The sequence below is a fragment of the Rhea pennata genome, chromosome 7 (genome assembly GCF_028389875.1).
Source record: "Rhea pennata isolate bPtePen1 chromosome 7, bPtePen1.pri, whole genome shotgun sequence".
Lineage (NCBI taxonomy): Eukaryota > Metazoa > Chordata > Aves > Rheiformes > Rheidae > Rhea > Rhea pennata.
The window spans coordinates 33,266,651-33,288,384 of record NC_084669.1 but is presented as its reverse complement, the minus strand read 5'-3'; the positions used below and the strand labels follow the sequence as shown (position 1 = coordinate 33,288,384).

Below are 21,734 nucleotides of genomic sequence, written 5' to 3'. Positions count from 1 at the left end.
CTCAAGAAAGACTACAGAATAAGCAGAGAGATTCACAGAAAGAGCATCCTCAATCAGAATTTTATTCTGATACGTTGTATGTATGCACATATATCTTCTTTTATTATTTACATTACCACTGGAGGCTTTTTCACTGAGTCAATGGGAAAGTATGCACTTTATGTACTTGTCTTTTCTGCATCCTGCCATAGTTCCATATCTTGCTGTAAGTAGAAAGCGGTTGCTATGGAATCATTGTGAAGAATCCTTCCTCCTTTAAAGTTATGTGCCAAATGAATGTTTGTAGGATCTGAGGCTCAACTTGACATATGTGTAGTGTATCTAGAGTAGGAAGAAACCTGCAATGCTCAAAGCCTTCCTTGACTGGAATGAAAAAGTATATATCAAAATTTATTTGCTATGTTGCATAATTTTCTGTTTTTCCTTGCTCTCCTAAGTCATTGGTGGGGAGGGGAGACCAAAATCTTTTGGAAATGCTAAACTTGGGAATTGACCTTCCATAGGAATCTTCATCATACTGAATTATTTCTTTGTGGATAGATGCTGGGTAGATTTTTCTAGCTGCTTTTTGTTCCCACAGCTCTCAGAATCTTGTCTGGATTTCCTTGTGCACATGTCAGAATAAGGGAAACCATTCTGCACAGGACAGATATAACTTTTAAAGTGAGTTCACTTACTAAAAACTTTTTGACACCAAATAACAGGTGAAATTTCTTGACAACATTTTTTTTTCTTTCTTTTTTTTTTTCTTTTTTTTTTCTTAAAGTAACAAATAGTAGGCTGGTTTTGGTGATAGCCCAAGGAAGGTCAAAGAACAAGAAAGTCCATATTTTCTCCCCAGAATGCATCTAGCTTCTATTAATGTTCTGTTTTCATGTCCTCCAGAACTGACTTCAGAAGTCATTCTCACACTAGATGCAAAGCTGACTCCATCATTCTTTTGTCTTTAGATTTTTCTCCCTCTTCATCTTATCTCTGTTTTCCTCTCTATGTACTTCAGTGGTGCTTATGAAGAATCATACTTTTACTGAATTTTAGGGCCTAACTTTGCATCTTCTTTTTTGTTTTCCATCCACACATCTGTAACCAACCTTAAGATTTTTTTTTTCTTCTAAATACTGTTTCTTCAAATGACGTTTTATGTAAATCTCTTATCTCCTTTAAACTCAATATCTTTTTATCATGGAACATTAGTTCCTGGTATTTTTTAGAGGATGAGGATGGGAGAGAAGAAAGGGATTCATTTGTTCTTTCAGTTATTATTCTCCAGTATCTTAGGTTAAAGTTGGTTGGTTCTATATAGAGAGCTAGCATACAGTTACTCTCATCTGTAAGCTGCCTACTTACTGACAGGAAACAGACTTGAAAAGCTCATTTATTCCCTGTTTGTGATTTTTTCCCATTATTTTATGAGTTTATTTCTCATTATTTTACCCTTTTCTGGAGCTGGCAGTCAGCTCATATATATCTTGTGAGCTTTGGTGTTTGCCTTAGGTTGATCAGAGATACTCCAGTTTTTCCCGTGCCTTCTCTTTCTGACTATCATTTTGTTTACATCTTTGTCCTTTGATTTGGTGTTTGGGCTTTCTGTCCTACCTTTCTACAAACATTGATTTTTTTGTATGTGATGTACGGAATATTTCACTGTCATCAGCCTCAAATAACTATCTCTAGAATTGTATTTATCATAGAATTTTTGTTCCTACATAAGAAATGCAGTAGTCAAGGTCTCTGTCTGCGGGGGAAGAATGGATGTACTAACATGACATTGTGGATATGACTATATTGTGCAAACATATTTGATTCTAAAGAGAGTTTAACTGAATCTAGACTGGCCTGGAATCATGCTGAGGTAACTCGCAGGCAGCTTATTTCTGCTGTAAAGTTCTATTTAGCAATAAAATAGTATTTTTCATATGTAAATGCTGAACCAGAGTTACGGAAAATTTTACTTCTTATAAAATGAACCAAATTCCAAGACTGTGTCCACAGTCCTTTAAGTTAAAAATAAAATTGTTTTGCCCATACTGTATGCTTTGCCATTCTTTTTAGTCCTATTGCTGGCTAGGCATTTGTACAATAAGAGCTCTTACAGGTTTCTGCAATGGAAGATGAGGTATTTTAATCATTCTTTGTGATACCAAACCATTTTTTGTCATTCTCTGTACATGCTCCCATGGGTACTTCCAAGGAAACAGAAGAGATTTTAAATTGCATACATTTAAGAATGATGTATTGTTTGTAAGGAATATATAGGAAAACTCTTTCCACTTTGAAGAACAGCCTTGAAATACATGATTTTCTTAAAGGTAGCTTTATTTTTTTTTATTGCTGTTGTTTCTTACTAACAGTGAAGTTACAAAAATTTTGGAAATAGATCTATGTGCTACTCACCACAAAATCTGAATATATTTCAGGGCATTTTGAGTTTCGCACATTACACCAGTACTTAAGAAGCTTCACTGCTGTCGGTAAAGTATAGAACTAATTGATTCTCCTGCTCACGTCCAGGGCACTGCATGGTCTTGCCCTGCCTTACCTGGTACCTTCAGTTCCTCCCATGCCAGGCACCCCCTGCATTTAAGTTTTCCTGATCACTCATCTGTTATGAGTGCGTGCACATAAGTCCTGTGTATTCAGGTCATTTTGTTATGCTCACCAGTCACTTACGAATTTCTTCTCATTTCATGTGATGGCTGCAACCACATTTACTAAAAACTGAGTCCACTTAAAACATATTATCAGCCTTGCTTATAGCTGTCTGCACAAGTTGTTGTTTTTTTGTTTTGGGTTTTTTTTCTGTTCAGCTCTGAGATGCATGCATGAAAAATGTTATATAATTGAGTGAACATCTCTTTTCAAAATGTACACAGATTGGTGTGGAGACATAGCAAGATTTTTTTTCTGTCATAATGAGATTCTGGTTTTAATTCCTAGATGGTCTTCTATTGCCTGAGCCTGCTGTGTTTAGGAACTTTGTAGAGCTGGTATATGCACTTTGGCTGCACGATTGTTCCTTTCAGATGGCTGAAGACCTATGCAGGTGAACCCTAGATACAGTTCTGGTCAAATTCTGTTTCAAATAGGATAAATTCAGCTGTGTTTCTAAGGAAGCCCACCGCAAAATTATGGGAAGTGTGTGGAAAAAAATTGAGGACAGAAAGAACAAAGGGAAAATAACTTTTTATTGATAAATACACATCTCAGAATTAGCTGTTCTGATAAAATCCAGACAGTCTAACAGTTTGTACCAAACTGTTTGCTTCTACGAAGTGCTAAGCGTCGACTATCTTACTTCAGCCCTGCTTCTTCTCAGAGAAATCGGAAATCTAGAAATAGGAAAAAAAATAAAGATTCTAATAGGAGAAATTCCCTGGGTCCCCCCTTCCTTCCCCCGTCTATTTGTTAAGTGTGATTTAAATGAACATGTGCAACAGACTTGTAGTCAACCAAACTACAGTTTGTCTACCCTTAAACTCATTCTGTAGGATTTGACTCTTGGGTGTTGTTTAAGCTCTCAGAAAATCAAATATGTGCTTTTCACTCGTCTTCCAGAAAGACGAGAAGACAGTGTGGCCATAGAGTTCGGTCTTCCTCCTTTCCCTCCCTCCCCCTCCTGCACCGATTTCCAGGTCGGAGACATCTCCTCTTTCAGTTCTGTGGTCTCACAGCCTTATTCTCTTCCCCTTTGTGAACACAGCAGCATTATTCCTTGACTGTATGGCAAGTGATACCCTGTACACATGATGAGCGATTCTTTCAAGCAGCAGTTTTTCCCAGTACCCTGTAGATCATGAGCTAGAGGGAACACTCCTTTCTAGGTAACGTGGTGCCTGCATTTCGGAGGGCGGCCCATCTCTTTAACGAGACAAGCCCACCTTAGCTGATCTGCAACTGCCACTAAAGTTTTTAACTCCTGATTCTGATCGTGAGAGAGTCAACTGGTAAGCACAGTTGCTACAGAAGATACTAGGTGTCATTTAGTATTGCTGTTCCTTTGAATGCCTGTCTAAAATGAGTATATAAGGGAAGAGGAATGTAGGTTGGAGTCATTTGCAGCTCAGATCTTTATCAGAAGAGGGATCAGCAATATGGTGTAGTGCAGCTTATTACACCAAGTCTGAAGTGTGTATAGAGTGGAAACAAATGAGTCTTAAAATCTCAGCCTCAGACCAGTGGAGGGCTCTAATAAAGCTCTAAAGTGGCTTTATTTAGAAGGTATTAATTTCCTTGTTGCTTGTGACAGCTCCCTGAGAAAGCCATGTCACAGACTTGATAATACTGCTCCTCCCCAAGAGTTTCTGATTGCAGTGATTGCAGAGTAGCTTCCAGGTGGTTACATGTAGCTTTAGTACTGGTGGAGCCGGAGTTCACATTGTCTCAGCTCTGTCTGTGCAACATTGTGTGCTCTTCTGCAGCAGCTTGGACTGTGCTGTGTATATCTGATACAGTTCGTAGCTTGCATGCTAGAGGCAATACACCGTGAGCTGATCCCTGCCAGAGATTCGGTTCTTTGGAGGGTTTCTTTTCAATTCTGAAGTCTAAAAATTGCTGGTTATTCCCATCAGAAGTTTTGCTTACCCAGGTTTGGGTATGTATCGCTGAATGCATTGAGGTAATACCTGTGTTTGTAGGTGTCTTGTATTGCGGAGCGTTCGTGACGTATTCTTTGCCTGCAGAAGCTTCCTATAGGTAGTCCATAACTGTGGTGAGTCCAAGCTGGGCTGATTTCAGACATGCATGTTTGCATTAATGCTTGCATTAAAAATTATTTCTGCAGCTCTATGGAGAGCATTTGCTCTTATGCTAGGCTTGAGTTACCTGGTGACACAGTTAAATGAATAAATAAAATCCAGTGGCTTCTTCCCATCACCTAAGAAGGGCAAGACTAGGAAATAGAGCTCAGGCTGAATAGACCCTTCTGTCCCCAAGACACTAGTACTAAGCACTGTCAGAAATCTGGGAGAAAAGATGGCTCTTTCAATTTATTGAGAGTATTTAAAACTAAGAGAACTGGGCAAAGGAAGGTTGAGGGTGAAGGACACTTCAATTTGTAGCTCAAGTGCAGGGTTCTGGTTAGCTAGGAGGTGACACACATGTAAGTGGTAGCTGTTTTCTGCCTAAAACTGAGAGAATTTATTCCTCTTTTCCATCTGCCACATCCTGCACAGCTACATTGTGTTCTGCCCTGTTTAGAGCCCCCAATGAGTAGAAAGAAACCTGTTTTTGTATATCGGTGGTGCAGAGCTTTCCACTGTGTATAGTGGTCACACACATGAGCAAGTCAGAAGTTACGAGTTTTGGTGATACTTAAGTGTGTTCAGATGTTTCCAAGTGTGGAGTAGATGATTCATCATTTCTTCTGGTAAGCCTATGGAAAGCAGAAGCAAGAATAAACACTAACACCTTTCCAGCATGTTCCAGTGAATCTACAAGACACCATGTTGAATATCCAAGCTACTGTTTATCTTTGAGTTTTTTCTAAGACTTGTCTTTGTTGCATGTGGTATTTCAATATTGAGTAACAGTATGTGTAGTAAGTGTAATCATGGGCTTTTAGTAGTATTTGACGAAGGTGTGTGTAAAGGATTTCTTGCCTGTTGCCAGCCTTAACCGAATGCTACTGTAAGGAAGACAATGCTGGAGAAGTTGTAAAGCAGTCTTCAGTATTCAAGTCTATAGAAATGTTTCTGTGAATCATTCCTGAATTTTATAGGTAAATGGTTATGAAATGTGTTTTCAAAAAAAGCAGATTTTTGCTAATATACTGCTGCAGAGGGAAAGAAGAAAGCAGAAGTAAAATTGATTCATCCTTTCTCATTGTCCAAGTAACCAAAGCACATAAAAATGACACTAAATTAGATTTTTTTTTTAATCTTCTCCTTTTATATTCCCAGGGAATGTAAAAGTAACTTTTTTAATATTTGGGAGATATTAATGCCTTATTTTAACCTGACAGGTTCTAGCTTTTAAGAACAAAAGTCAAACAAACTTTGTATTTCGGGGTTGGTAAGTTGTAAATGTGCCTTTGACATTAAAGGAAAATGTGTGTATTTATTTAAAGTTTACAAACACTGTTCTTCCCAAATGTTGACAGTCCTTTGTGGACAGTTAATCTTCCCCATGTTTTACTGTCTCCAGTTTGTATTAGCAGTGCACATCGTGCTTATGACTTGAATGAAAACTTAATTTATTATGGTAAGGTATTTTGGGAGCTGATAGACCCCGCTCTGGTGCTGGTACTGTGTGTGAACTCTGTAGCTACCCAGTGATTTCCCTGGTCCCCTAATTATGATACAGGACAATTTATTTGTCCTTGTCCAGCACAGAACTCTGTAGATCTTTATTTATAGGGCAGTCCAGGTTTTAACTTAGTAAAATAACATGCAAATTATATATATTTTTTTCCTCTTAATTCTGTTTTTCCCTTCATTTGGAAGACAGTAAGATGGAAATTTTCTGTTAGTGTAATGCCACACGTTATGAATTATAGGTAAAGAAACCAGCCTACCCACAGCTCAGTTTTATGGTCACAGTGGGAAGGTCAAGTGTGATGAGCTGCTCAAGAACCACATGCAGCTCAGTAGCACAATCTGACGTGAGATGCTTGGCAAGGGCTGCGCCTCGCACCTGGCCACAGGCCGCCCTGCAGCAGCTCAGGGTGGGCTGGCCAAGGAGACAAGGCAGCACGGCCTCGTCGCTGGAGCCCACGTTTGGGATCAGCCCGTGCTGCCAACAACAGAGCCACAGGGAAGCCGTTGTCGTCTCCTGCCGGCAAACTCCCACTGGGCTCCGATTCCTTTTGGTTTTCGGAGCGGTGTGATCTCTCCTGGCTTGTGGAGTCAGGAGGGTTGGATTCTGGAGACTGCAATTACTCCCCTGGGTTAGGTGTTAATTTCTGAAGGGCACAGGACAGTCTGTCTCTCTAAGATGCTTAGTTAGAGTTGGGGCCTGCCAGACAGCCAACATTTGCCTTTCTGGCAGTTCTGAGGATCTTGAATTAAAGAACAGTTGTCCTGATTAGAGTATATGGAACTCAGATTTTCCATCATAGCTGTGCGTTGATTTCTGCTTTCTGGGAGCTAAGCAAATTTTACTGGGGTCTAGATTTTACTCTCACAAAAGAGTAGAGTAAGTTTGATTTTGTAAAATGTCTGCCTCAGGTGTATACAAGATCAGTGCATTGACTACTTACCCTTTCCATTTAACAGGTAACATTTACTGTTTAAAAAGGCTTTGTCTCTGAATATGATGGATGTGTTGCAGTTTATATAAGCTACAAACTTGGAGCAGGAGCATTAAATTCAGGCTCACAGCAATACCTGTATTGCATGTAGCTATCTTTAGAAACAGTCTTGCTTAGATAGATCTGTGTCCTCGCTAAAGTGTAGAAAGCAGCAGTACAGAGGAGATATTTCATTATTTAAAAGGCAAATGTTAAGATTCACTGCTCTTGCTCTATCCGTTACACAAACTGCAGACACTGCAAGCATTTGGGCTAAATTAAAGAGTAATAGAAGTTAGCTGGACATGGTATTGCTGAGCTTATTCTGCTGACAATTCTGTAGGAATAGCTTGCCCCCAAAATGTCCCTTCCCCTCAAGTTTTCCTAAGTTTCAATTCAACTTTACTTTTTTCCATGAGAAAAGTATGCTGTTGAGATTGTTTTTACATGTTTAATCCTTTCAGCATTTATTGAAAGGACCCAAGAGCTTGAAAACTCCTTTGTAATATTCCATCCTACTTCATAAATAGTGAAATTGGCCCAAGTTAGGAATGCCCTGAGGCAGACTGAAGCGTTTCTCTGCCCTAGGGTGCTAGCTTTGGTAGAGTTAGGTTGGTTTGGTAGCTGTACTGCCAACTTTAATCTCAGTACTTTGGCTCTGCAAAGCAGTTTGATTTGGCAAAGTACTTTTTTTTTCCCCTAAAAGCTTTAAAAGCCTGCAAATACTGTCATACCTATTGTGATTATAACTGACTGTGTCCTATGCTATACTTCACTGCCCTTATTTTCATTATGATGTTTATTTTGACTTATATTGTAAAGTAGTCACTGCTGTGACCAAATTACAGCAATTCTGTAGTAATTTGCCATTTTAACAAGTTATTTATTACAGGCATTGGCAGCATTGCTGTGCAACGTTCCTTGCACAGGAGACTGCCTTAGTATCTGAAAGGGTACGTGAAAGGTATTTCCCCTTTACAAATTCAGAAGTGTGCTGTTCTAATTTCCAAATGCTAATGATCCTCAAATTAGAATTTAGGTGTCCAGTCAGCAGAATTATTTTGTGAACAGTAACAGCTTCCGGATAACTATGGAGCAGAAGTGGAGAATGGCAAGCCCTAACTCTTTTCCTAGTGATTTGTTTATACACATAGAGATCATCCTTCGGCATCGAGACCATCCTCCAGTGGTGCTCCCTAGGTTTGTGGCTTTGTGCTGCCATGCTTTCGTGGTGAAACATGTAGCTTCTATCAAACCTTTGCACGAATAATGTGTGTTCTGACATGTGGGTTTCAGTGCATTTTTCAAAGCATAGGGTGGAACAGTTTCAAGCTGAAGTGATGAAAGTAGGTGAAGCTGCAGAGGAAAGCATGGCTGTTGGTTTTTAATTTTTATCTTCGTGCTGCCTTTCTAGGTCTGATGTAGTTGTTCTGTGCTTTTCAATTGCTAATCCTAATTCCCTGAATCATGTGAAAACCATGTGGTATCAAGAAATCAAGCACTTCTGTCCTCGTACACCTGTCATTCTGGTGGGCTGCCAACTAGATCTCCGTTACGCTGATCTTGAAGCAGTTAACAGAGCCAGACGGCCTTTGGCAAGGTAAAGTTTAAACAAAAATAAGAATTAAGAAATCTCACTGTGTTACCCATGTATGGTACTTTTCAAAGAGAAATGATACTGCCTGGTATCCTTTTTTATAAAATAATATATAGGCGCTTTCTTCCTTTTTCATTTTGTTGTCTGTACGTGCAGTTTCTTACTGTAAATTTTGAACAATGTTTTTACACACTCGAGGTCTTAAGTTTATTGAGTGCTTGGACACAACTATAATAGTCTAAAATGGTACCTGGCAGTAGTGACATACTAAGATGTGATATACATGTTCCGATAGAGAACACACACATGCAAACATCTAGTAATTGTTATTATTTATATGCCAGATTCTGCTACGGTGTTTTGTTTTGTTTTTTAATTCTCAATTGAATCTTCTTTTATAACCATAATCCCAGATCATAACAAAAGGTCAAGTGGTTGTAAATTAAATCTTTATGGTTCTGAGATTAAAAGAAAGATGTGCCAGACTTTCCAGAAAAGTTTTTTGTTTTCCCCAGATTCAGAAGACTAACGTTCATACATTTGGGCAAAACTGTTCTCTAATTACCTGCTTACTTCTAGTTTCTTTTTTTTTTAATGTGAATTTGCACACTGAATGAGGCCAGATTCATAGGAAAAATACCAATGATCTTGTAATTAAGAACTTTACTGTAACACATATCCATAAAGGGATTGAATTAATATTTCATGGGCTCTTAGAACAGTATGCATTGCCTTGATTTCAAATTCTTTACTTTGCAATATATTTTCATAGGTGAATTTTAAAACTTACTAAACAGATTTTTTCTTTGTGTGGGTGGGGTGAGCTTTCTGGTTGATTCTTTAAAAGGAAATGGATGCTCTAAAACTCAGAATTCTTCTCCCTAAGCCTCCTTTCAGACTTCACCATTCATAACATTTGACCTCTGCATCTCTAGCACAGACTTCTGCAACCTGAAATGATTATTCACTGGCAACAAAAGAAAGCTGCTGTCTGGAGTGTGTTAAGTCTGGGCCAGATTTTGTCTGCCCAATACGGTGTGCTCACCAAACGCGCTGCTGGGAGCGTGTCTTCTGGCGAGATGGACTTTTGTCTGGAAGCTCGATCCCAGCCCAGATTTTTTGTTTTTTTTTTTTTTTTTTAAACCCCACATCCTGCGCTAGAGCTGCTCTGGAAGTTCACAAGTTTCCACATACTGCTTCTGCAGCCAGGATGGGCCCATCTCCAAGTGTGTTCAGTTACAGTTTTAGTCATAGACTGCTATTATTTTCTTTAAAAAGCATAAGCTTAAAATAGTTCTCATTTCATACTTAGCTATATTTGTGGCATTTCTCTGGCTATGAGAGTGCCCACTTGAGTTTAAAGGGTGGATACAAAGACACTGATACAGTATCTCAGTAAAAAGGAATTTTGGGAGCTGTTTTTTAATAATGAGAGTTCTTGAGCATTCTATCAATTTTGCTTACTGTCAGTTTCCCTTTAACAGGGAAAAGGTTTGCTTCATTTTCTGGAAGTGAGTTCTACCTATCTTGAGTAAGATTGTTACATTACAAAGATGCCACCAAGCTTAAACAATCGCAACTATATGCTATTGTAAAACCCTCTCGTATAGTGGCTGTAGATATTCAGAGGGCTCTGTGAGCTTGATTTTGTATTTCATATTAATATGAATTATATCAGCATTGAATATATTTGAATTATCTCAGAAATTGGTGCTGAAATGTTTTGTTGAATTCTGTGCTTTTGGAGTAACTTTGTGATGACCATTGTAAGGGGATTTGTTTTTATTCAACCCTAGGCCTATAAAAAGAGGAGACATTTTGCCACCAGAAAGAGGCAGAGAGGTTGCCAAGGAGCTTGGGATACCATATTATGAAACCAGTGTATTTGACCAGTTTGGAATTAAAGATGTTTTTGATAATGCAATTAGAGCTGCCCTGATCTCCAGAAGACACCTGCAGTTCTGGAAATCACATTTGAAGAAGGTCCAGAAACCTCTCCTTCAAGCTCCATTCCTACCTCCGAAAGCACCTCCTCCCGTTATCAAAATTCCAGAGTGTCCCATATCAAGAATGAATGAAGCTGGATATTTACTGGAGCGCCCGCTGTGTGCAGATGTTTTGTTTGTTCTCCAGGAGCAGAACTACGTTTTTGCTCACAAGATTTACCTAGCTACCTCCTCCTCCAAGTTCTATGACCTTTTTTTAATGGAATGTGAGGGAAGTCCAGACTTGGATGAAACAAAGTGTAATAAGGAAAGTACAAATAGGGATGCTCTGACATGTCATCTTGAGACAAATGATGACAGTGATGAGATATCCTTAAAATCTGCAGATGTCAAACTTCTAGCACCAGAAAGTGATGACTCTCTAAACACGCTTGAACCTGAAGCTGGTGAAACTAATTCTGCAGTAAGATCTCTTTCATCCTGGGGTAAAGGGTTTGTTAGTATGCACAAGGAAATGCAAGTGAACCCTGTCTCAAATAGGACATGTCTTGTAACTGTGGTAAGAATGGATTCATCTGTGCAGGCTGGACCTTTTAAAACTGTTTTGCAGTTTTTATACACGGGGCAACTGGATGAAAATGAAAAAGATCTCACAAGATTAGCTCAGATTGCTGAAATCTTGGAAGTATTTGACTTGCGAATGATGGTGGAGAATATTATGAATAAAGAAGCCTTCATGAATCAAGAGATTACTAAAGCATTTCATGTCAGAAAAGCTAATCGGATAAAAGAGTGCCTTTGTAAAGGGACATTTTCGGGTGAGTAAATACACACTTTTACTGGAAAAATCCTAATTATCCTTTTATTCATGTTATTATCTCTTCATGAACTTGAAAAACTATGACAGTTTACATTGTTCTGAGAGGAGAGATAAACCCAAAGTTATAGCAGTACTTGGGGCCAGTCTTTTCAAGTTAGGAGTCTAGAGTTTAATTTCTCAAAATCTATACAGAAGCTTTTAAGTAAGTCACCTAATTTTCCAAAGTGCTGAAAATCCAGCATCTCCCTTTCAAATGAGCCTTTTAAGATTGCTTTTCATTTACCAATATAAAATCCTAGAGTTATCTCTGGGTGGAAAAAAGTGAAAAAGTCCTTGCTTAAGAAAAGTGCAAGTGAAAAGTACCTTCTTGAGACACAGTTTCACTTTATACCCAGATTTGCAGCTGTGCTTGTTTCTTTGTTTCCATGGCAGATGTGACATTTAAATTGGATGATGGAACCATAAATGCCCACAAGCCTCTGCTGATCTGTAGCTGTGAATGGATGTCTGCTATGTTCGGAGGATCATTTATTGAAAGCTCAAACAGTGAGGTATTTATTCATTTTTGTCTATTTTGCTCATAACATCTTATGGATTTGGGCAGATGGAGGCCTTACTCTGTAGCTATTTGAAGGTCTGCAGTAACCTCTGGAATGGTTCTTTATTCTTCCCTTGAAGACCGGGATACTTTTCTTCTTAAGGCACTGAATTTAGGATGCCAAGAGCATACCGTATTTTCTGCAGGGCATGAGATGCCTTGCTTCTGGTGCCAGAGCAGGGTTTTGAAAATTGAAATTCTTCAAAAAATGAAATAAGGGAAAAACAGAAGTTGTGAATTTCTTTTGTTGTGTGAATATATATTGTACAAGCAGAACCATTACAATGAGAACATCTGGAGCAGAGGAAGTGCATGAAAGTATTAAAGAAGAGAGAAAAGAAAAGCTAAAGAACATGGAGAATTAAACTAGAAAATGGGGCTGGCTTTTCAGTACATGAGTAGAAAACCAAGCACAGTTGAGAGGAAACTCAAGTGCGTCAGCTTTTCCCTTTGCATAAGGCAGGTATAAGGCACGGTGTAAAGATCTCAGTGCTTTGAGTTAAGTTTGCAGCAGAAGCTTTGTATTTTCAGGTGCCTTCAGAATTTCAAATTTTAAACATTCTACTAGTATTTTTTCCTGTGTGTTACCCGTATACAGAGTTTGCTTTTTTGCTTTGATTTTTCTTGTTCCTTCTGGTAGTAATGGATCTTATTCCTATGAAGAGCTCGGCTTTTAGTATTTAATATTCTGGAAGATTGTTTTATACTTAAGTTTTTCTTGTTTCTTCTAGTACAGTTGTAAACATAATTCCTTCCCCAGAGGCATGCTTAGCAAGTGGTTCATTAAAAATAGATAGTTTGACTGTATTGAGCAACACTTGGCAATGAAGAATATACATTCATTTTCTGCCAGCCTCTTTTTTTTTTTTTTTTTTAATGATAAACTTAACAGTCTTAGCTCATCTTTGCAATTTAAAGTACTTGGCTTCCATTTTCTAGAGTTTAAAACATTCAATAATGAATTTGGAAATTTAGAAATAAAAGTAGAGTTTAATGCGTTTCCTTTTGACCGACCATTAACTCTTTACTTACTACTATTTCTTTCTGGGATACAACATTTTATTAACTTATTTACCGCATACTTACTGTTCCCTGCATTAAAAAATATAATAATTAATGAATTTTACAACTAGCCCCCTTTCCTTGGAGAAATAAGTGGTTTCCCACAGTGTCTGATATGCATTAGAGGTTTGTGCGTTAGCACTATGAGGTCTGAGTTTGAATTGCAACTATCCAGGCAGAGCTAAAAGAAAAATTCACAAGCTCCCAAAGTTAACTACCAACTACATAAGAACAAGGATTAGCCCTCTTCTAGTTGGAAATATATGCTGACTGCTCCCAGGCAGTCAGATTAATTGCATGTACATACAATTTCTCTTCACAATTTTGAGTGGGGCTTTGGGGGTGTTTTTTGTTGTTTTTTGTGCCAATTTCCTTACTACAAATTCTTCCAAATACCACAGTGCAATTCTTCAGTGCCAGCAACTCTCAGGTTATAGGGGCGTATGTTATAAACCGCTGAGTGTGAGCGGCTAGCTTGGGTACTTGAAGCGAACTTTCCTGCCGCAAACTAGAGCGCCACAAGAACCGATTTTACCCAGTTCCTTGGAGGAGAGTGTGATCATCTATGCAAACGGTAGCTGAGATACTGTGGTGATAGGCTAGAATTAGTTGTTTAATTCTCCTTCTTTTTCTTCTAGCCTTCCCTGCAGTGAAACAGAGTTAGGTTTGTGCTGGTGAGAAATAAGATAGCCTTCGTCCCAAAGTTTTGGTAGTTTCATTACACAGTGCTTGTAGTAATTACATGTGTGTGGCAGGAAAGGTGAGGTGTGAGGTTTACATTTTCTTTACATCATTTCTTCAGTTCTCAGTCCCATCCTAACCATCTACCTTGGGTAACTTTTTTTTATTATTTTTAAATAGAGGGAGGTTGGGTTTTGGTTATCCTTTGGTTTCTGTTATATTAAAATCTCCAGAGTGTCCCTCAACAGGAGCAGATAGCTTGCATTCCTCAACAATTCTGCTGAGGGTTGGATTCAGACCAAGGATAGTTTGGCATGGGAAGTACTCAGTGGCTGTTACATGTCCCACAAAGCTATCCATTTTCCATTTGCAGGCTAGAAAGTGTTGAACAGATTCACTACTGGATGGAAGTCCATTTCCATTAACTTGGCAGAGTTGCCTGTTTCAGCAAAGGATCTGACTCTGGAAGTATGCTTTCCTATTGGCAGCTTCTTGATTTTTTTTTTTTTTTTTTTTTTTTGAGGAACTTTTTCATTTCTAAAATAACTTGGTGAGAAAAACAAAGTCCAGCAAAGTGACAGATGTGAAATGTGACCTCTGTATGGGAAGGGCTCAATTACTACAGACTATTTCTTTTTAATATCTTTTCCAGGTAGTTCTTCCCAACATAAACACGACTTCCATGCAAGCAGTTTTGGATTACCTGTATACCAAACAACTCTCCTGCAGTCAGGAACTGGACACACTTGAGTTAATTGCATTGGCAAACAGGTTTTGCCTTCCTCACCTGGTCGCACTAGCAGGTAAGGATTTGTGGCCTTGTCCAATGCATGTCTTCTGCAGTGGCTGGAACATGTCTTAATAATCTTGGAACACAGGAATTTTTCCATATGTCAAGGAAAATAAATGTTTTCCTTCTACAAGGCAAATTGTAATACAAGTTGATATTTTCACTTGAAAAATGTATTCGTTTTTCTCTTGCCTTTCTTAGTCTTGGGCTAAAGCAGAATAAATTTTCTTTTCAGCATTGTCTGTACTTTGTAATGTCCATTCTGTTTTTACTAATTTACTAAGCTCCCAGGCTTTCCTTTACATAGAGTGAGGTGATCCGTTACACATTTCTATTCAAAGAGAGTAACTGAGCCAGTTCAAAATTGATCTGATTTTGTGTTTGTAGAAATGTTTCATGGATTTCTTTTTCACCACCCACCCAGACAAGAGTTGGTGTGTATATATATATATATATGGGGATTTAATCCTCAACTCAGAAAGAAAACCTTTTTTTTACCACTTATTTAGACAAAAATGACTGATAGGGTACTGCTCAGTTTGAAAATTAAATCAGTGCACACCGCAAAACTGTGGGTGGTGGTGCTGGGTGGGGGGGTGTCTTTTTCTATCTGTTTAGGTAGCTTGGCATTGTTTTGAGGAGATTGCCAAGGCCAAAACAGAGTTGAAACGGAGAGAGACAGACAAAACAAAGTTGCATATAGTTGTGGGACAAAATTCAGGCAAATTTTAATCATGTAGCAAATCCTAACTCTCCTTTAGTTGCGTGTCAGGACTGTGTAGCTTATCTTCACTGGTTCTGGCAGACCAAGTCTTTTACTGCCTGATTTTATAACAATGTTTTATTGGGAGCCTTATATGATTATTCTTTTCAGTAGTTGCAGCATAAACATACACTTACTATTAAGAGTATTTCATTTCATTTATTTTTGATGAAATATTTTGAATCCAAAGGCTACTGCCAACAGGTGGACCCAGCAGGATCAAATCAGCCGGCAGTTTTACTCAGCAACCACTCCAACCCCTAAGATGTTTATGCTTGTAGGAAAGGGTTAAGGAAACTCTTGAACATTCAGCAAGTGACTTTTGTGAGGAGCTGATTGCAGTCTTCATTAGGAACTCCTAGGAACAACTGATCTAAAATGCCTGAAGTGAACTTTTCTATTTCAGTGTCATATGTGCACTCACGAATAAATCCCCAACACAGTGGCAAGTGCACTATTGCCTAAAGACTTGTCTGTTGATTTTGTAACATCCAAATGAGACAAGTGGTCCGTACTTGTAATTTGTAGCGAATATCGCAGCCAACCATTCTGTCAGAAAGAGACTGGTGGTTGCCAGACTTTGTCCTTCTGTTAGTGGTTATTAATTGCAGGCTTGCTTTCTCTAAGCAGAAATAGGAATTGTGTGCAAATTGTCTGGAATGAGGCAAAGGAGCAGAGCCTCATCTCAGCAGTTCCAGCCCCACTGGAGTAAGACAGTTGTGCCAGTGATGGAGAATCTCTAACCATAACCATAAAAGCCAGATTTTTGACTTCGTCTGCTTTCCCTCAGTCTGAAGTTGCTTGGACTATTCCGGGTGAATCTGCACTAGAGGGAGGGAAAACATAGCTCCTTTGGTGCCTTGTTCACTGAATGCATATTTCTGGTAGGTAGTATGACCTTGACATGTGACTGTTTCCCATGTGAATGATTAGTTTTCTCATCTAACAGAACAGCACGCAGTACAAGAGCTGACAAAAGCCTCCATGAGTGGCATTGCAATAGATGGAGAAGTACTATCGTATTTGGAATTGGCCCAGGTCAGTGTGGACTGTCTTTTTTAAAAGATATTCTGGCCATCTGCATTATTTTTCAGTACCTTAATGGTTTTGAGTATTACATCTAAGTAAGTGGCTCAAAGTCTTTCATTTTGACAGTAAAATGAAACAATAAAACTTTTGACAATAAGACTTAGTTTTATCTTCTTTTGTAAAGGAGATTTACCTTGTCTACATTAGTTGAAAGATAAAAAACTCTGTCTAAAGAAGCTAGGGGAGAGGGGTTGTCTTTCAACTGCATATTTTAATTTTTCTTGATTGTGGTGCTTCCAAGCTGTAAGTTCTCATAGCTGTGTTTTAAAATGAAATATAATGTAAGAAACCTTTTCAGCTTTGTAATATAACTGATCCTTGGGTTCCTCTCCGTTTAAATTCTTGTAGATATTCTTAGACCTATATTGCATGGGCAAAATTCTTTATATTCTTAGACTTAGAGCCAGTCCTCTGATAGTTGGATTGAGAGCACATCCTACTACTATATGGTCAAACACAGTCTCAAACATCTGCTTGAGTCCCAGAAACTACGAAAAGACGGAGCTCACAGCTCAGTTAAACTGCATATCTCTTTCCCCCTCCCCCCCCAAAGGAATGCTACAGTAATCTCCCAAGTACAGTAGTACAAGCTAAAATATTTTATACATTGAATTATTCTTGATTTCACACTAACGAAGAGTCTGGCTCTGGCTTGTCTTGAAGCCCAGAGTTTAAGCAGTGCTGAAAAACAGCACAAGTTGGCCCCTATGCAAGATTTCCTTCAGCTGCTTTCAAGTGCCTCTCTGTGCAATACTTACAATGCTGTTATAAAACCAGGACTTAACCTGTTCCAAGAAAAGACAGTTTGTTTTACTTAATTTGGAATTTATAAGGGTTTTTTTCTTTGGTTGGAGACAGAAGTAACATGTTTAAATTCAGTTAGGATATCCTCTGTGCTCTGTACCTACTACAGGATGATGTGTTTATAACCTGAGAAGATCATAGCAGACAATCAGAAAGCCAAAACAGATACACGTGCTCTGAAAATCTGACTTGCATTATAGCTGTGTTTCCTTACAACCATCAGAAATTTGCAGAAGGTTTTGTATTGAGCTTTCAGCAATACTTTAATTCTTTCAGTGAACAGTCTTTCAGAGAGGTACTTCAGAGTAGGGTTTTTAGTGATGGAGAGGGTGTATAACCGCTCTCAGAAGCTCCCTTGTGTGCTTGGGAGAACACTGCTGGATACAACCCCTTAGGGACTGCTCTGGTGGTTAATTGGGACTGCAAAATGAACGATAACTTCAGGAAACGGTACAAGCTGCTTGTTTTTCTTTGCAGTTTCACAATGCTAACCAGCTGGCAGCTTGGTGCTTGCACTACATCTGTACCAATTACAACAGCGTTTGCTCCAAATTCCGCAAGGAAATCAAAGCAAAATCTTCAGGTATGGGCAACTGTTCCCCAGTTCTCCTAAGATTTCCCCTTCTTTCTGCCCACTCAGTACATTAAGCCCGAAGACACCAAGGTGAGCTCAGGTAGCTGTGCGACTGAGCCTCTGCTCTTCCTCTCCTGATTCTTACAATCTGATTTACAGATTCTTCCAATCTGTAAAGAAAAGCCCATGTCATTAGCCTGATTCCTGGGCAAGCATTATGTTCTCCACCTGTTTCAGGGATGATAAAAGCAATGGAGCTGTTTGCAGGCTCCGTCCTGAAAAACCCACTCTGCTTTTTTTTTTGCTTTTGTATCCTTCTGTGGTGGACTGAGGCTTCTTGGGTACTGCTGCTTTCAAAGTCTTTCCACTGCTTGAGACAGGCAGAGCAGGAAACTGGAGGAGTCTCAGAGGAGTGAACTGACACAGGGCCTGGATAAACGATTCACTAGTAGAGATCTTGCACAGCTTTCTGTAGATAATCAAGATGCAATTTGTGTATCTTACTAGTTTGTTTGGGGGCTTTTGCTTGTTTCTTTTTACTCAGATAATCAAGAATACTTTGAGAGGCATCGCTGGCCACCTGTGTGGTACTTAAAGGAAGAAGATCACTACCAGCGAGTTAAAAAAGAAAGAGAAAAAGAAGATGTTGCACTGAATAAACACCATTCAAAGCGGAAGTGGTGCTTCTGGAATTCCTCTGCTGTAGTTGCCTGAGCAAAGCAAACAGGTGGAAATCTGTAGCCAGCCTCAGAAATTAGTCTTATCATTAGAAATAAGATGTAGTTCAGGTTTTCAGGCACCAACTTTGTTCCACATGTGTGCATTTATTATTGCTATGGTCAAAAGCACAAGCTCACTCAAAGTGAGCCTGGAACAGCTCCTTGAAGTCATATGTATATTTTTGGCTAGTAAGCAGATAAATGTCTACCATTATTACATTTCTTTTTATACAAAAAAACCCAACATTAATGTTTCAAACTCCAATTGGGAAATATTTTTATACTATCTGGTATATTTTGTTTAAATAAAATTCTGGATTTGATTTTATTTTACAGATCACAAAATAACCATGTAGCAGCTTTGTAATTAGATTTTAACTATTTTTCCTATGTGAGTACAGTGAAATAGAGAGAATCCTCAGTCATGAGGGACCACCTTCAGAATATCCCATAAAAAGATCATCTTAGGAAAAAATCTAGATGGCTAGTATAAGGGTTTTCTTAAACCAAGTACTGTGCATTTGTAATATAATCATGTGGTTATTTCTCCTCTCTAAAGTAAAGGGTTATAATAAGATCCAATAACTGCAAGATATAGAGTGCTTGATCTTTGTTCACCTGAATAGTAGTCAGGATAATTACCTGTTCAACTAGAGGCAAATGTATTTCTTAATATTTGCCATGTAAGTGCAAATAATTACAACTATGTGGGCCATGTGAAATCTAGTGATTTTAAGTATTCAGAGGTTTTAAGTGTCTAGATTAAAGAGGATAATTCTAAAATCATTTAGAAGGGCTTATTAATTTATATCCTTATACAGGTACGGACCTGAATATAAAAAGCAGTTACACTGCCTGTGTTTGAATTACTGTGTGGCAGTTACCTTGTTCCATTGGGATCCTAACCATGCAGCCATTCCTCATGCAGAATTCCATTTTGCTTCAGTGGAAGCAAATGAAAGGGCTGCAAAAACAAGTAGGAGCTATTTAGTGTTGTAGCTTTTTGTAAATGGAGAGGGATCTTCACATACCAGATCACTTCGGTTTGATCCAAATTGTTTGGTACCTTCTCCCAGATAGAATTCAGACATGTTAGATTATGTTTAAGTAGATTGTGTATTCCCTCTGGAGATAGATATTCCCAGGTAGGGGCAAACAGGGTGGAGGAGTGGGGGGAAGAATTCTGCAGAAGTGGTGCAAGAAAAACAAAGCCTCCAGTGTTTTTTCAGTATCCTGTGTGTTTATGATTTTTTAAATCAACCATTACGCTTATGTTGCAGTGTTACACTATAATACATAAGGATGAGAGAGTATTTAAAAGACCAAAAAGGAAATAAATATACTGTAGAACATATACATGCAATCCTGTACAGTGTCTCAGGCACAATTCTTTAACAGAAGGTAGTGTTTTGTATTAGGTTTGTTAATGTTGTTCTGTGCTGGCAGCTCAGCATACCAATGTGAAAAGCAGTTTGTATTGTTTCCTCTTTTCTGTATTCAAAGGCAAGGCAGTACAGTCAAACCCCAGTACTGTAGGTGAGGCACAGGTCACTAAGGCTTTGGACTGAAAGCCATATAAACCTCTACGTATCTGAGTTCTGAACAGAGCTAGTTCACAGCAGATACTACCAGAGTGGTAGAAGTTGCCCAGCATGGGAAGAAAAATGCTGCTCTACAGGCTTCTATAAGGAAAGCTAGTGACAGGTTCCTTCCTCTATAAGATTCATCACCGTATGGTGATAAAGAAGGGCTATAAACAATGGTTGCAAATACAGTCTCCTTAATCCTTGGTCAGTGGTAATGTAAATTGTGGAAGGAAGGAAAGAATGAGAGAGAGCATGTCAAGACTAAGATGGAATTACTGTCATAAAATGTTGAACAGGCACATTTTAAATAAGTGTTGCTACTAGGTTTTACACAACCAAAGCTACTGTATGATTGTAATCTTGCCAAACTGTAAAGGATATATAAATGAAACTGAGGTATATGCAATAATATCCAGTTGTACTAGTTATCAGCTACTATAACCAAGTGGCTGGTTCATTTGGTTAATGCTGTCTATGGCCTTTAATCTTGGTGGTTATTTTGTGTTTTTTATTTTGGAAAAAAAGTCAATAAAATTGTTTAGTTACAAAGCGTCTCCCAGTTCTTTGAAGAACTTCCAAGTTCTGCATTAGTTACCTCTATTTCTAGTGTTATTTTTCCAGCAGTTGTGGTATCAGCCGTTGAATATACTGAACTCAGGTGCCTGGCTCAGTAGGATTTGTGCTTGGGAACGTCACAAGAAGATCCTATAATGTTTGTATAGGATTGGGATGGGAAAAGGTGGGTGCTTGTAACTTACCATTGAACTGCATAGCAAAAAAAAAAAAAAAAAAAAAAAAAAAAAAAAAAAAAAAGTTATATATAATCTTGACACTTTTCCCCATGGTTTCTAATATTTAATTACCATGATATTACCCACAGGACATGAAACTAATTAATCATGACAGACATAGGGAGGAAAAATGCAAGTAAACAGCATGAATTCTGCTAGTTTTTCAGTATGCTCTGAACTTTCTGCAGAAAATGTTTTTCCTGCTTTCCCACTGCCATAGTTGTCAATCATTTTACAGACTTCCTATTTACCTATTAGTGGATTTGCAACTACTACCTCCCTGCATATAGGTTGTTAAACTGGCAAAGGTAGAAAGTTAGTGCTCCTCTAGAGGACTTGCAAGACAGAGTGGCAAGAATGCCTTGTTTGTGTTTTTTTTTTTTTTTTCTTTTTTCTTACAGCTCTTGGGCAATGCCAAGGACATTGAAAGTGAGATGTTCAGCACACAATGTACTTTTTTTCTAAAGTGCTAATTTATGAGCATGTTACATATCTCACTGATTTATTTTTGGAAGCAAGATTTTATTCCTTTGCATTTGCAATTAGAAGTGAAGTAATGGGCTCAAATCAAGAAGCAGAGACAAAAAATGTCTTGCCATCTGATTGTGATGGAAACAGCAGTGTACAAGCAACAAAACAGAAGTTTTGCTCTTTGGGGAACTTTTCTTTAAGTATTACAGGCATTTGTT

General features: G+C 38.4%; 1 protein-coding gene across 4 annotated transcripts in view; it reads left to right on the top strand.

The window, feature by feature from the left end:
• The window catches only part of RHOBTB1 (Rho related BTB domain containing 1), a 37,553-nt gene extending 16,750 nt beyond the window's left edge, over positions 1-20,803 (top strand). For 2 of the 4 annotated variants that reach the window (XM_062579891.1, XM_062579892.1), the window contains exons 4-10: positions 8,640-8,825; positions 10,619-11,586; positions 12,021-12,139; positions 14,582-14,732; positions 16,432-16,520; positions 17,853-17,958; positions 18,494-20,803. In XM_062579891.1, coding sequence (XP_062435875.1) covers positions 8,640-8,825; positions 10,619-11,586; positions 12,021-12,139; positions 14,582-14,732; positions 16,432-16,520; positions 17,853-17,958; positions 18,494-18,663 — 1,789 coding nt within the window. In that variant the 3' untranslated portion in view covers positions 18,664-20,803. Of the gene's footprint in view, positions 1-3,017; positions 3,044-8,639; positions 8,826-10,618; positions 11,587-12,020; positions 12,140-14,581; positions 14,733-16,431; positions 16,521-17,852; positions 17,959-18,493 lie in introns of those variants that run through there. The other 2 variants (XM_062579893.1, XM_062579894.1) reach the window with 2 other exon arrangements.
• Positions 20,804-21,734: the final 931 nt, after the last annotated feature.